This window comes from Aythya marila (genome assembly GCF_965140915.1).
Source record: "Aythya marila genome assembly, chromosome: Z".
Classification (NCBI taxonomy): domain Eukaryota; kingdom Metazoa; phylum Chordata; class Aves; order Anseriformes; family Anatidae; genus Aythya; species Aythya marila.
Window position 1 is genome coordinate 13,113,826 of NC_139080.1, and position 14,738 is coordinate 13,128,563.

A 14,738-nucleotide genomic window follows, 5' to 3' on the forward strand; every position below is an offset into this window, starting at 1 on the left:
TGAAACCATCAACCACCAAGTTGAAGCACAATAGACAACATTGACATAAACATGAAAAAATGATAAGAGCTAAATACAGAAAATTAAACTGCTTTTAAGAAAAATACCTGGTTCAATGTGGAGTGGGTGTAAGACGTCAACGTTGTGGGGTGGAAAGATATAGAGCGGCCGATCTGTGAAATAAGCAGCCATGAATCGTGCCATGGATCGAATCACAGCCATAGCAGTTTCAGTATGAACATCGGTTATCATCCACAGTTCATGCTGAGAATACTTGCTATCTAAAAAGAGATGTCAAATTAGAACATTCGAGGAAAATTATTTTATATTTGAACACTAAAATTGCTTAATCAACTTATACGGTATATATTTAATACTAAAAATACGATATTAAGTTTATTGACTATTTTTTAGGACATAGCTAAATATTCTTCACTAATTACAAGTTATATTAAGAGACTTTTATATTAGGTTTCTAATGATGAGAAATGGATCTCTAATATCTAAATTTAGACCCGTCAAAAAACTGTTTACATTTGGAAATTCAGATGCCATTATGACTTTGGAGAAAAAGAACATAGAACTTTTCAAAAAATTCCCATCAACCATTCACCAATCTTAAACCAAGTACTTCAATATATTGTATCATAAAAGTGTGTTAGATCAATACAGAATGAAATCACATAATTTCCCCGTTACTTTTTCTATCCAAGGACTTTCCTTAAACTGATTTGAATCTAGGGATATTTATACAGGCCAAGTTTTCATTAAAAATTTTACAGTGAAAGCTGCCTGAATGCTTACTCCAACACATAAAGATGAAAGGACATCTGAGAATCAGAAAAATATCTCTGAGGTCACTTAAAACAGAGATCGGTCTGACATCAGCTTCAGTCCAGTGTAAAGAAAAAAGCATGATGTTAAGTGTGTGTGTGATGGCATATATATCAGATACTAGGTTACTCAAACAGTATCAAGATACACATTCAGTTTTACACAATTCAGACATACCAGAAAATTTTTCCATCTGCTTCATTGAGACCTGTGATCGCCTCAGAATCTCTTGTACTAGATGATCACAGAGTCCCTGAGCCTCACACAAGTTATAGTGATACAGATGGCAGAACAGTATAGCAAGGTAGTATCTAGTCTGAAGAAAACACGCTCTTTTACCACCTGCATTAAAAGAGGAAGAAAGTCATTAGACAAGGAAACAATAACCACAGAAAACAGACAGAGCAAGTTTGAAAGTGTAAGTTCCTCCTACTCCAGAAAGATATCTACACAAATACCTACTCTGAGAAGCTGAGCAGAGGGAATCAGGAGCAGCTGTTTTAGGATATACAATCCTCTGTCAACCTCTGAGTTACTGCTGGGTTAACTGTAATCCATAATGGCTTCACGTAAAGAGATATGGCAGTTTTCTAAATATAACTTAAGACAGACAAACAGGACAGCTCAAGGTAGTCTAGCCTTTACAGAAGAGATGCCTAAAGTACAAAGAAATTGCTTTGAGATCCACTAGTCTTCCAGTAACCTGAATTCTTTCTGCACAATGTATCCTTCCTTTACCAAGTACTTTACAGTCAGAAGAAAACTCTGATATCAATGTAGAAATGTATGGGCTTTTCTCAAGGAACAATCAAACGTAAGTTCTGGCTGGTGTCTATTCAATCTCCAGATCAACTTTAAACATGCATCCTTTATCTTTCTTGCCTCTTTTTTTGACAACGCAACAGAGAATCACAAATAACTACACAAAGTAATTACACACACTCTCCCCTTTTCCCATCAAGAAAATATTTTATCCCTTACCCTTTGCCTTGATTTCACAAAGAGATCTTTTCCAAACATCCACAGATTCTCTGTATGAGCCCAAAAGGAAGTTCTCCTCACCTTTAAAAAAAAAAAATCACATATCAATACATTTAAAGCTCTACATAGTTACAGTTTTACATGTGCAAACACACATTTACTGCAGTATGATTTACAAAACAAACAAAACAAAACATGCACACACAGTGTGGAAGATAGAGCACCAGACACAACTGTAGGAAATTAAGCTACAGCAATATATTTTTCGCAAAATAAATATGCTAGATTAAGTCCATTATGTTACATTAATGATGTTTGGTTGAGGCTGACTGCATTTATGTACATGACGTGTCCATGCCCACAGTGTTCACACAGACTAAGCATGATTTCTAAATAGAAATCCAGTCAAGACAAGCATTGCGATGCCAATCTACCTCAGAAGAAATAAAACAGAGCAGGATTCGGGTCTTTCCTTCATATTCTTTAACTCCTGATTCAAAGCAAAATTAATAGATTTTTTTTTATTTAGCTCAACAAGCTCTATAGGATAATACAAGTATAGTATGTACAAGTGTAGACATGAAGTATTTGGAAGAGTTCTAACCAAATTTTAAAAGAAGCCCAATGCTAACTTACTGTTTAATTTGGTGGACAGTTACTGACTCTCATTAAGTTGGACCTAGTTTTCTAGTGTTCAGTTAACTGTGCAACTACCTAACAGTCTTAGTTCTTTACGAAGTACTAACCAGCTACAGAATTAATCTTCAAATGTTGTTCTAAGGCCACTCCTGAAGACTGGAGAGTTGCTTGTATATGACTTAAGAGCAATGAGACAACAGACTCCTCTTCTGCATTCTTGTATGCTTTTCTGCTCAGCTGCATCTGATACCAAACCACTTTCTTGTACAATAGTCGCCATAGTACAACCAATCTGTAGTTCAAGAAGTAAAATATGAAAAGACAAAACAGTTCATTTTTTTTTTCCTGTTTTGCATTATGAATTTAAAAGCAAAATTATGCTTATGTTAATAACTATTTTCCTCACCACAACAACAGGAAAAATAAACACTTTTTGCCCTGGGTTTTGCTTTTTGATCAATACACATTGCTGTTTATGAAAATTCAGAAGAATTAGGATCCTTCAAGTACCTAAACACTGTCTTCAAAGTGAATCCCTGGCTATCCAAACAACAGGGAAATGAAACAACCCAGATAAATCTCAACGCAGATTATCGGTGACTCTGTAAAGAAGACTGATGAAATATATGATGTAAGTAAGCATAACAGAAAAATGAAGTCAGGGGAAAGCTGACTGCAGAGAATGAACCCAGGGCTAACAAGTCCCTGCAGCCTAGCATGGTACTATTAAGTAGTACTCAGCTTAGACAGGTAATCAACTTGCCAATAACAACCAAATAGACATTGGCACAGACCTGAGAAAGCTTACACAAAACTGTAATACATCTGCATCTTGTTCTCTAGCACTTCTGCTTCCAATACTACTAAGTGCAGAGCCAGTCATATTAATAAATGTACCGCTCAATACCTGGAGTACAACTAACCCAGAATGTGCATCATCATGTAAGAGACAATTGCCTATCAAATTTACAATGAACCTAACGTTATATTTTCAGCTTATTGAAGAAATATATTCCACTGTATTAAGAGGAAAGTTTCTTTCAAGACTATGTGTAAAACTTCAAAGAGGAAGTGCTTGCTGATAGTTCAATGTTTCCACATACTGCAGTTTTGCTTCTTGCTCCAGGCCACCATATATATATATATATATACATAATCACATGCAAAGTTTGCTGACTAAACCCATGTCATAGATATACTGCATATGAGCCACCTTTTGGCTCCATGGAATTCAGAACTTCTGCTTGGAAGGGGAAGGAATGGACATAATGCAGTAAAAACAACATAAATTGTAAAATCTGGTGCAAGCTGTTACCCCATCATTTATCTCTGAACCAACTGAAAGTTAAGTTAGTGTAACTGAACTGTATTCAACTTAGGTTTGAGACCCCATCTGCATGCTTTAATAGATTACCATGCTTTTCCATGGAGTGAGCTATAAAAAAAACAAAAGGATGTTGCAATTACTGTATATTTGAAAAATAGTTATTACAACACTTCTTCCAGGCAAAACTCATTCATACCTTTTTTCTGTTTTTTCATCATAGTTTACTGCTCGAGGAGGCTCTCTAAGCAGAGATTTCAGTGAGCTGAATTTCTGAGTCACACTGTCATCAAGAAGTAGGAAAATAGGCACAACAAGTGAGTCAAGCTCCACAGGACTACGACCACCAGGAGATGCAAGAAAATTCTCATACTGTGGTATGCATATGCTACTTAGAGTGTGAGAAACCATCTTCAAAAGACAGAAGCATGCAAAAAGGTTTCTGGAGAACAACAGATCTTGTTGCTGAACAAGCATCAGCTTTAAAGTTTGCAGTGCCAGCTTTGCCACATGACCAGTAAGACTGCCTCTTGAATGCCAGTGCAAGACGGTTAAGTACTGTTGAAAATATTTTAAAACATAATGAATCCAGTGAGTATTCTTCACGGACTTGCATAAAAGTGCATCCTGATTTAGCAGAGAACACTTCACAAACTGAAGAATGTTGAAAAAATGGGTAATGCAGCTTACTGTATAATTCAGAAAAGTATCCTTCTCTTGCATATTTTTTAAAACCCCTATTTGCCAAGCAGCAAGGAGATTTTTCTGTATGGAATGCAGTTCTAGTGATATGTTATCCTTCTCTTCAGCATTGTCTTTTGCATGAATAGTATCAAACATTGATGCAAATTCTAAGTGGCCTTGATCAGCTTTACCAACAACTGAGGGGATTCTGTGGCTAATGCAGCTGGAAGAGCTATTATGAAAATGTTTTTCATCATCTGATTCTTCTTCATAATCCTAAACCAGGAAAGGAAAAATAAAAGACAACAGTTTAATTCAAGCCTATTGCCAGAGCTCAGTCTGCGACCCACCATTTAATGAGTTTCACAAATGGAACTTTTATTCTTAACTAACTCTAATTGATAATAATGTTTAATTCATTATCAGTTTCACCTAGAGCTCAAATTAAATACAGTTATCCAGAATATTTGTGCAGATAGAAATTTTATTACCTAACAACAAAAAAAATCACTTCTGCTGTAGGGACTGCAAGAGTGTCTAAATCAAGAAATAAACACCCGTTCTTTATTAAACCAAGAGTTTGAGGAAGAGTGTTTGCCAGATATTTGTAAAATATAGAAGCTACTCAACATAAGACCCAAAACTACAAAGAACAAAAAAGCAAAGGTGTGAAATGGAATTGGGAGATTGTTCTGTGATCAAAGTTACAGTGCCATTCTTCCAAAAGAGATATACAGATTTTTTGAATCCTCTAAAATTGAGGATAAATAACTTACATTCTTAGGATAATAATATACTTTCCATTAATATACCTTATAGCATGATATTATTTTTTTTAATATAGTGAAGCTATACACCTTTTAATATAGTGAAGCAACACCTTTTAATCTAGAATATCTTAAAAGTAAATAATTTGTACAATTATAAGTGGAAAAATGCTATTAAGTACCAGTAAGTCCACAGTTTTCTCACTCATTTCCGTTGTGTCCTCCTCCAGAAATTTTGGAATGTTGGGATTGATGGAGTTATGATTTTGAGTGTGTTTTAAAAGACTAGCTTTTAACGACAACAGTGATCGCATATGCAGATGTCTCCCTTTAGACTAAAATGGACAATAAAAATACAAATCATTATTTGTGTCAAGGAAGATCAAACCAGATACTTGGTAAATATAACAAGGAAATTGGTCTCTTAGGTAAAAAGCTTCAGTTTTAAAGTCCCAAACAGAAAGGAAGAACAGGTTAACAGGTATACATTCACATAGAAACAAACCATGATTTGGCCATGCTTTGGAACTCTGAATTTTCTCAGTATTTGACAACTCTATTTTTTCATGCTGAAGGAATCTGCTTTCTTGATCCCTCAAATGATCCTACATGTTTATTATTAATTAGGCCCTTCTTGCATTCTTAACAGCAACATATCTTTCAACGTTGCCTCAAATTCCTGCCCACTCTCCTGGTTTATACATAAATACCAGAATATTCCATTTCTCAAAAAAAATTAAAAACAAACCGATAGCCATTTGAAGACAAGTGGTATACCAACGGCAAACACAAGAATTCTCAATACCTATCCTATTAGGAAGCTAGGTGGTTGGTAACACTTGCAAAACCTTTTCCTTCAAAGTCCATTTTCCTGGACTTAGCTCTACTGAGAAGTGATACAAAAATAAACCCAAGAACTTTTAACAAGCCTTAGCCAACAACATCAGTTAAGGCCCTAATATAAATATAGACAACATCATTGGGACTGCTGCTGACTACTCTAGAACAACACCTACCTAGAGACATAGCAGATTTACATAATAATTTCTGCATCATTCTGAGAGGATGAGTTGGTCAGAGTGGTACAATACCAGTCGATGCTCTGAAGCAACTCTATAGAGAAATCCACCCTATTCTATCACAGATTAAGAAAGAATACACAGTAACAGTTCAGGCTATGTCCATGTCCTTTACTACATTTTACTGAAATGCTACCTAGTCTTCACAGGAATAAAGTTTTGAATAAAACTATAAATTCGGTGTTTTTCAGTTCAATGCCATCCTCGAAACTGCTTCCTACTTCAAAAGAATTTACACTAATTTCACAATAAATTTAGGCACTCTGTTTGAAAAGCTGCATTTTTATATGTATGAAGTTTCATTTTACTTAAAGCACACAAAAATCCATAACCCTACCTTGGAGTTCACTAGATTCCTTCGGACATTTTCCAGCCGTTGGGTTGAATCAAGCAAAAGGGATCTTAAAAATCCTGCTGGTGTAAGACTGTTAGGAAATCTTAGCACTGTTATCATGTATCCATCAGAGACTATGAGGTAGGGCAATCTTGAGTGTGAAGCAACAGAGAATCTCTGTCTCATGAGGTCACTTTCAGAGGCTGAAGAACCAAGAGTCTGACTAGAGTCTTGACATGAGTGGTGCTGTCTAAAAGACATAACCAAAAAAAAGACGCAAGTATCACATATGGTAATCATGAATAGAATAGAGAAGAAATAACTTAAGAACGTTTTTTATAACTTCCACTACCATCCCAATAGCCCCATTCAGAATTTTAAGGAAGTATCTAAATTTTCTCAAGATGAGTAAACTTTGGGTAACACTGTTTGCGCTTGCAACATGCCACTATTTTTCTGCAGTTCTGATTTTATGAATTTTAGAAAAATAAAACAGTATTTTCCCCAGTTTGAATTTAAATCTCTACATCACGCCCTCTTACCTAGGTCTTGCTGTCTATGACAAGCATTTGAACATGCAATCCTGTTCAACTTCTGATAGTCACATACGAAAACCAAAAAATCCCTGAAGATCTGAATCTTAATATTTCTGAATTAGTTCAGACATTCAACACAAATATTTTAAAATTAACAAACAAGTCTTCTCTAACCAAAGAGGTTTTACAAAGTCTTCTCTTAAAAAAAAAAAAAAAAAAAAAAAAAAAAAGAATGAATCCTTAACGGAGTTCTGGAAAACTGTTGTGCATGTCTTGTAATGCTAACCCAGTAACACTTTAAACACTGGGTAAAATTGCTGTTGTTTTTCTGTATCTTAGTAGTCCAAGCTTGAATAGATTATTTGAAAACAAAGTAGATGCAGATATTTAATAAATAACCTTAATTCATGTATTTTAACACATTTTACTATCTGATTTCTCAACTAGACAGTGTAGGAAGGTATTATAACGCTTTGAATGTTTTGATGACATACTACATTTACGTGCTATCCAGCTTCAGTCACTCAGTAGTAATAGCAGGATATCTATCTATGTATCACAGAATCACAGAATTTCTAGGTTGGAAGAGACCTCAAGATCATCGAGTCCAACCTCTGTCCTAACGCTAACAGTCCCCACTAAACCATATCCCTAAGCTCTACATCTAAACGTCTTTTGAAGACTTCCAGGGATGGTGACTCCACCACTTCCCTGGGCAGCCTGTTCCAATGAATACATACATATATATATATATGTATGTATGTGTGTGTGTATATATATATATATATATGTATGTATGTATGTATATATAGATAGATAGATATGTATATATATCTTATCCTATATATATGTAGTAGTTACATATATATATGTAACACACACATTCAATATAGTAATGTTTCAATTCTGGTTTGTTTCTTCTAAGTATTCAGAATGTATTACTTTTTTTAACTTTCAATTTATGCTACAAAGCATTAACAGAGATCCATTTATTCCCTGATACACCCAGCAGCAGAATTTCAAAATTTACACCAGGGGGTACTCCAAAAATTGAACATCTAACTAGTTTTTGTCCACACAGATATGTTATTTACCATATCTGAAACAGAAACATGATATAATGTTCTGTAAGTTAAATTAAATAAAGAATTTATAATAAAGAATAAAGAAATATGACTGGATTAAAACAAGTGTATATTTTTTTGTGTAAATTTAGTTTTTTCCTGCATCATAAAAACATGCTAGTTTTAATTACTAAACCAAACACTAACAAAAACAAGTCAAATAATGTATACTTACGCTATCACAATACCAATTTTTGTTATAACAAACCCATTACAAGAAATACAACTATGGATGAGAAACATTGAAAAGACACATGAAAATCAAAAGACTGAACCTGAAAGATGAAGTTTAAATCCGTAAAAAAAGTATGTTTGAAAATAAGATATAATCATAAGACAAGGATGTATAAACATTTTCAAGCCCTTTTACCTGTATGTTATTAGTGGATGAAACGGAATAAATTCTGCTGGTCCAAATTCTACAGAGCAGCCAGAAGTAATCAGGGTCAGCAATTCACCCATACAAGTCAATAAAACCAAAGACCCACGTTTTAACATGCAAGCTAAGAAAAGGCTATCAGGAGTCCAGCTCATGTCACCGACCCAGTAAGATCTATATTGGGAAGGAAAGGTATTTTCTGTCAGATCTCTGTATCAAACATTAGGTTAATTTTATTCAAACAAAAATAATAATAAAAATAATAGCAATGATTAGCTATTAGCTAAATAGCAAAAACTAAAAATACAACAGCAGAAACATCGATTACTGACCTAATAAACTTGGATGGGACGGTGCTACTCTTGCTACTACAACCTTTAAGGCTACCCGAAACAGTCACAAAATTCAGGGTGTTTAAAAACAAAATCTGAGTTGCCTAGAACGAAAAAAAAGCGCATGTAAATAAACTGTTAATGTTTGTATCAAAACGTCAATATTGTAAAAGTAAGTTCTACTAGTGTGTTATGCATTATATCTGATGTCCTGGAAACACTACTCCATATGAAAGTGACGTTGCATTTCAATATTTATTACAAGTTAAGAGTATTTATTAGTTTGTATGCCCATTTCTATATTTGAAAAATAGTTAAAGATTATTATATACCAAATATATATTTAGATATTCCTTTAATATTTTTTTCTAAAACCCTTAAAGTAAAATTACTCTTCTCCAGTCATGTTGGTGAATAACTGGAGCTTTGAAGGACAGTATCACTCCATCCTTGTACACTAAATAAACTGGTTAATTTCCCCATTAACACCAACACTAAAAACTGCATTAGGATTTGGTCTCTGATTTATTAGAAGAAATAATGTTATCAAGTGAGGTCATAACCTCCTGTATGTCTTAGGCTGAAGCCTGAGATAGAATCATCCAGAATTTTTCCAGACACAAAGAAGTAACTTACTTTAATTTCTTTATTATTGTATTTCTTTGAGATCAGAGATAAGAGAAGAGATGACATGGGTTTCTCAGCTGAATAACAGCATTCAAAAAGTTGTGGCAGAATTTCTTAGCTATAGATACCAATATGAATATAATCACATGTAGTAATATGAACTTGCTCCTACATAAGCTGAAAATTAGTTCTAAAATGTTTTATTAAATTCTTGTTACCAGACCTCATGCAAACTGAACTACTAGCTTCAGTGACACACTGTCTTTCATTCATACCTTTGGATCATTTTGGTTAACAGCTACTGCAAGTAACAGTCCATCTCTTGCAAATGCAGATAGCAAAGCTCCTCTTGACTTCACAGGTACACACTGAGGAATCAAATTAACAAGAGAACAAGTCTGCTGTACCCAGTGGATCTGGTATGGCAAAGAACTGAATACCAAAAAAGACCACAAAAACAAGAGATAATTCAGTTAATGCTGAATGGAATGACTTATGTATCATAGAAGAAACCACACAAGACAAAGACACATGAAACATGTACAATAAAAACGCCCACTAGTTTTCTTCAGAAACCTTACAAATTAGTATATGAATTTAAAATTTTTGTGTCCAAATGATGAGAATGATTTTTATGGGACAAAAGTTTCGACTACATGTACAGAACATGAAAATAAATAGAGAGATGCATGCCACAGAATTAAGACACTTGCATTCTAGCCAGAAACAACCTCCTCAGACAGTATAATGTCATCCAACACAGGATTATTCAGAGTTTGAAAACGGAAATCAACTGTTCTAAATAGAAGAGTAAGAAGATTCAAAACATGACAGAAAACATGAGAGATTACATAAACTAATTTTACATCAATGTAAATACATGCTCATGTGCAGCTTTAAAACCCTGTATTTTATAGTAAAAACTTCCTCTCGAGCTAATGCAACTTCACATAACTTTGAACATACCTAACATATTTAAAGCTATATTCATGCCACCGCAGAATCAAAAATGTGAGTACCAAACACTCTTCAGAGTAAAACACAAATGAGCACAAACAGCAATCTCCCAGTACCTGTGGATAAACAAAAAAAACAAAAAGACAAACCAAACTGAAAATCCTGACTGTACGTGATTACGTATATATTTAGCTCAGTAGTTATTTAAATTATAACATAATGTTGTCATTTAGAAATTTGAGGAATTTAAAGCATGCAAGAATATATGGGGCTAGATGAACTTTGATCTGATTCAGTATGGCTGTTCTTACATTGCCATTAAATCTGCTACAAACTGAATAATTAAACCTACAAACAAGAAAGAGGCAGACATTGCTTACTGTACCTTCTGTGGCTCAAATCTATTTAGGAGATTACATGATTACTTTAGGTCCCATTTTTTACCTCATTTTGTATGAAAGCAGCATGCACTCCAATTTCTTTTTCTTCAGTAGAAGGTAACATCACTGATTCATCAGGCAAAATTTGTGTCCAATGCCCAGAAGAACTTCTATAAGAGGGCTTGTTTTCATGTTCTGTGCTCTCCCACAGAAAGACACATGCTGTAGGAGTAGTTAACAGCGCCTTTCTGCCATCTCCAGACACATACAAGTACAATCTCATCAAACACTCTGGAAGAAACAACAACTTCTCAGAAAAATTTTTGCTGTTCTGCTGAATATAGATTAAAAAAATAAATGAACATGAAAATTAGTTTAATCTCTTTCACAACAAATCCAAGCTGCCACCTTAAACGTCTTTCATTTCCAGATTCATCACTAATAGTAGACCTTTGGCAACAGTAATGTAATGGCATGACCATTTGTATGGATTTTATGAATCATCTTTCCCATAGGACTCATCCATTAGAGGTGTTTCCTGAGATGGTCTTTCCTGAAATCCATCTTTTCATGAGAAATATGATGCACAAGTACTCTACTTATCTACTACCTTCAACTCCTAAACGCACTACATATGTTTCCTAAAATGATGGATTACTTGTACAATACTTCACTTTGTAACATGGTATCAGTTAAAATATCCAATAAATGACACGATGATATACAACTTAAATAGTACTAGATTTATTTATAAATTATATGACTTCGCAGTATTTTCTCCAGTTAGCATGTCATAAAACCCTACCTAGAAAATAAACTTAAAATGATGCATACAGTGTTTAACTCAAATGTACGTCTCCTCTAAAATATTTATAACATAAGGAATGATCTTCTACAGTTGATAACTAATCATTATAAAATATACATTGTGTTTTAAAATGGATTACAGTTTTCAGATTTCTAAATGAAAAAAGTTTCATTTACGTAATAAAATAGACATTTTTCAAAGCTTAGCTAGCAAACAAATTATACAAATGCAAACCAAAATAAGAATATAGCTTTTTATTTGTGCAATAACACCCAATAAAAAAAAGGAAAAACATTTTGGCTCTACATCATTTTTAAAAGACAAACTGGAAACATTTACCTTGTGCTGCTACAACAACCTTCCTAGACTCTTCGATTGCTGGAATGATTTTCAAGCAGTCCTGATCTTTATTCCAAAGAAATAGCTCTCCTGTTGTAAGTATTCCTGCCAACCAAGCACCTGTGTTCATTAGGGGAGAGATGTTTGGAAGCATTTAATGTGAAGTACTTAAAATTACTTCCCTTCCTTTTTAACCACAGTTTTAAAGCTGAAAGTGAACTGAGAAATACTTTAGGTATTTTATCTTTCCAAACTGTTACAACTATAAATAAAATAGCATGAGTTTATAATTCATAACATACTATACTTACCATTTCCTGATGTTGTTAAGACAACTACATTTTTTAACAGTGACTGCAGCCGAGGGATTTTTTTCTTTGTCTTCCCTGATGGCAAGTTAATTTCATTTATATGTTTATCATCTAGAAGAAAAACAGCCTCTTTTTCCTGACAAAAGAAAAAAAAATATTTTTTTTTAGTGATTTTTAAAACATTACATTTTCTAGGTAAGCCTGCCAAGTAATTCAGACAGACATTAAAAACTCTTAGAGAAAAACAGTGATGGGAAAGAAAGAAAATACGTTACAAAATATGTCCCTTCTGGTGGGAAGGGACACCTCCCACCACATCAGGGTACCCAAAGCCCCATACAGCCTGGCCTTGAGCACTTCCAGGGATGGGGCAATCACAGCTTCTTTGGGCAGCCTGTGCCAGTGCCTCACCACACTCACAGGAAACAATTTCTGCCTAGTGTCTAATCTAAATCTATCTTCTTTTACTTTAAAGCCATTCCCTCTTGTCCTGTCACTCCACTCCCTGACACAGAGTACCTCCTCAGCTTTCCTGCAGGTCCCCTTTATGTTCTGGAAGGCCACTGTAAGGTCTCCCAGAAGCCTTCTCTTCTCCAGGCTAAACAACCCCAGCTCGCTCAGCCTGACTGCACAGGAGAGGTGCTCCAGCCCTCTGACCATCCTCACAGCTCTCCTGTGGACCTGCTCTAACAGCCCCACATCCTTCTTGTGCTGGGGGCCCCAGAGCTGAATACAGGACTCCCAGTGGGGTCTCATGAGAGCAGAGCAGAGGCGGACAATCACCTCCCTTGTGATTGGCCATGCTGCTTCTGATGTAGCTCAGGACATGGCTGGATTTCAGGGCAGAAACAACATACTAACAGCTCACGTTGAGCTCCTCAACTATCCTCTCCAAGTCCTCCTCAGCGCTGCTTGCAATTCCTTCTCCACCCAGCCTGCATTTGTGCTTGTATGATTGCTTTACAGTACAATATCATATCTAGCATCACCCTATGCTAATGATGCATTTAGTTCACAAGTTTATTAAATTAGACTTGTGGTCATTACTAATAATTTCCTCAAAGTATCTCAACTGTACCACATGCCAACATATCCCAGTAGATACCTGTTACCTCATGTTGTAATGTCTAATTCAGTCAGATTTTTGCCAATATTTCAGTAGAAGGAATGGCCCTTAAACAGTTACATAATTCAACTCAAAACATGTAAGAGAAGAACATATAAGAGAAGAAAAAACCAAACAAACAACAAACTAGTCTCCTTCTATCAAAAAGGCTTACGAAAGCACATCTTTCAACAAACGCAGCAGGGGATTGTTTACAATTTTCAACGATGTACTGGAAAAAATTATGAAAAACTAAAACCATCAGAACAAAAAACTCAATACAGGGAATGTGTTTTGAAACATTGACTTTTTATTGTTTATCTGAGCAGTCTTGAATTGCTCCAGCCTCAAGCCAAGAAGATTCAAATGAATGACTTTTTTTCCGGGAACTGTTAATCATGATACTTTCAAATCAACTCCCTTTTACCCTCCTCCCTGTAGACAGAGATACAAAGTGTTATATAATCAAAATATATCTATTCTTTGTAGAATTTTATTTAATAACTGTACTTTGTACTTACCTGTCCAATCCAGGAGATGCGAGTCCATGGTTTTCTTTGTTTGATGGACGTAGAGATGAGAACATCTAACTTAATCTCCATTCTCGTAAAACCAGTAGGTAACCATAATTAAAAATATGTATATGTTATGATGGCCTTTTCACATACCTAAGAAGAATTTGAAAGAAAAGGAAAAAAAGTTTTCATTATTTGTGGGTGGGCAGAGGATCAGGATCGAGGACACTGATTTCTAACTGCAGCAGCTGCCAGCTAACCACAAGCAGAGGCGATCCTACCTGCATCTCCACAGTAACTGCTGTTTGCGCTCACACACGCTATAGTTCACTGGCTACTCACTCGTATTTTCACTCACATGGCTCACTGGCTACCCACAGGTTACATACTCCAGAAGGAAGCGAGAGAAAGAAGCCGCACGACAAAACACCTCGCTGAAAGCCCTAGCAAGAAGACCGACAGCGAGGAAAACCATGAAGTTTTCCTTTCTGTGCAAGAAACCAGAACCACCACGGAGCCTCCTCACACCCGGGGGGCCAGCACACTGCACACCCCATCACCCAGGGGACCGTCGGCGAAGCCGGGGCGGCGCAATGAGGCTGTCCCCAGGCAGCCCCAGAGCCGCGTCCCCCCCCCCTCCACCCCATCCCCTCAGCCGCCCCCAGCCCCGGGCCGGCCGCCCT

At 35.6% G+C, this 14,738-nt stretch overlaps 1 protein-coding gene across 1 annotated transcript in view; it reads right to left on the minus strand.

The window, feature by feature from the left end:
• The window catches only part of CPLANE1 (ciliogenesis and planar polarity effector complex subunit 1), a 58,409-nt gene extending 43,776 nt beyond the window's left edge, over nt 1–14,633 (minus strand). The window contains exons 1-15 of the mRNA XM_082782811.1: nt 14,062–14,633; nt 12,436–12,571; nt 12,125–12,244; nt 11,042–11,268; nt 10,607–10,713; nt 9,916–10,072; nt 9,014–9,117; nt 8,673–8,855; nt 6,646–6,892; nt 5,412–5,564; nt 3,978–4,738; nt 2,562–2,746; nt 1,816–1,896; nt 1,012–1,176; nt 108–281 (exon numbers count right to left, since the gene is read on the minus strand). Of these exons, the coding sequence (XP_082638937.1) occupies nt 108–281; nt 1,012–1,176; nt 1,816–1,896; nt 2,562–2,746; nt 3,978–4,738; nt 5,412–5,564; nt 6,646–6,892; nt 8,673–8,855; nt 9,014–9,117; nt 9,916–10,072; nt 10,607–10,713; nt 11,042–11,268; nt 12,125–12,244; nt 12,436–12,571; nt 14,062–14,142 (2,881 nt within the window). The 5' untranslated portion in view covers nt 14,143–14,633. The remainder of the gene's footprint in view (nt 1–107; nt 282–1,011; nt 1,177–1,815; nt 1,897–2,561; nt 2,747–3,977; nt 4,739–5,411; nt 5,565–6,645; nt 6,893–8,672; nt 8,856–9,013; nt 9,118–9,915; nt 10,073–10,606; nt 10,714–11,041; nt 11,269–12,124; nt 12,245–12,435; nt 12,572–14,061) is intronic.
• Nucleotides 14,634–14,738: the final 105 nt, after the last annotated feature.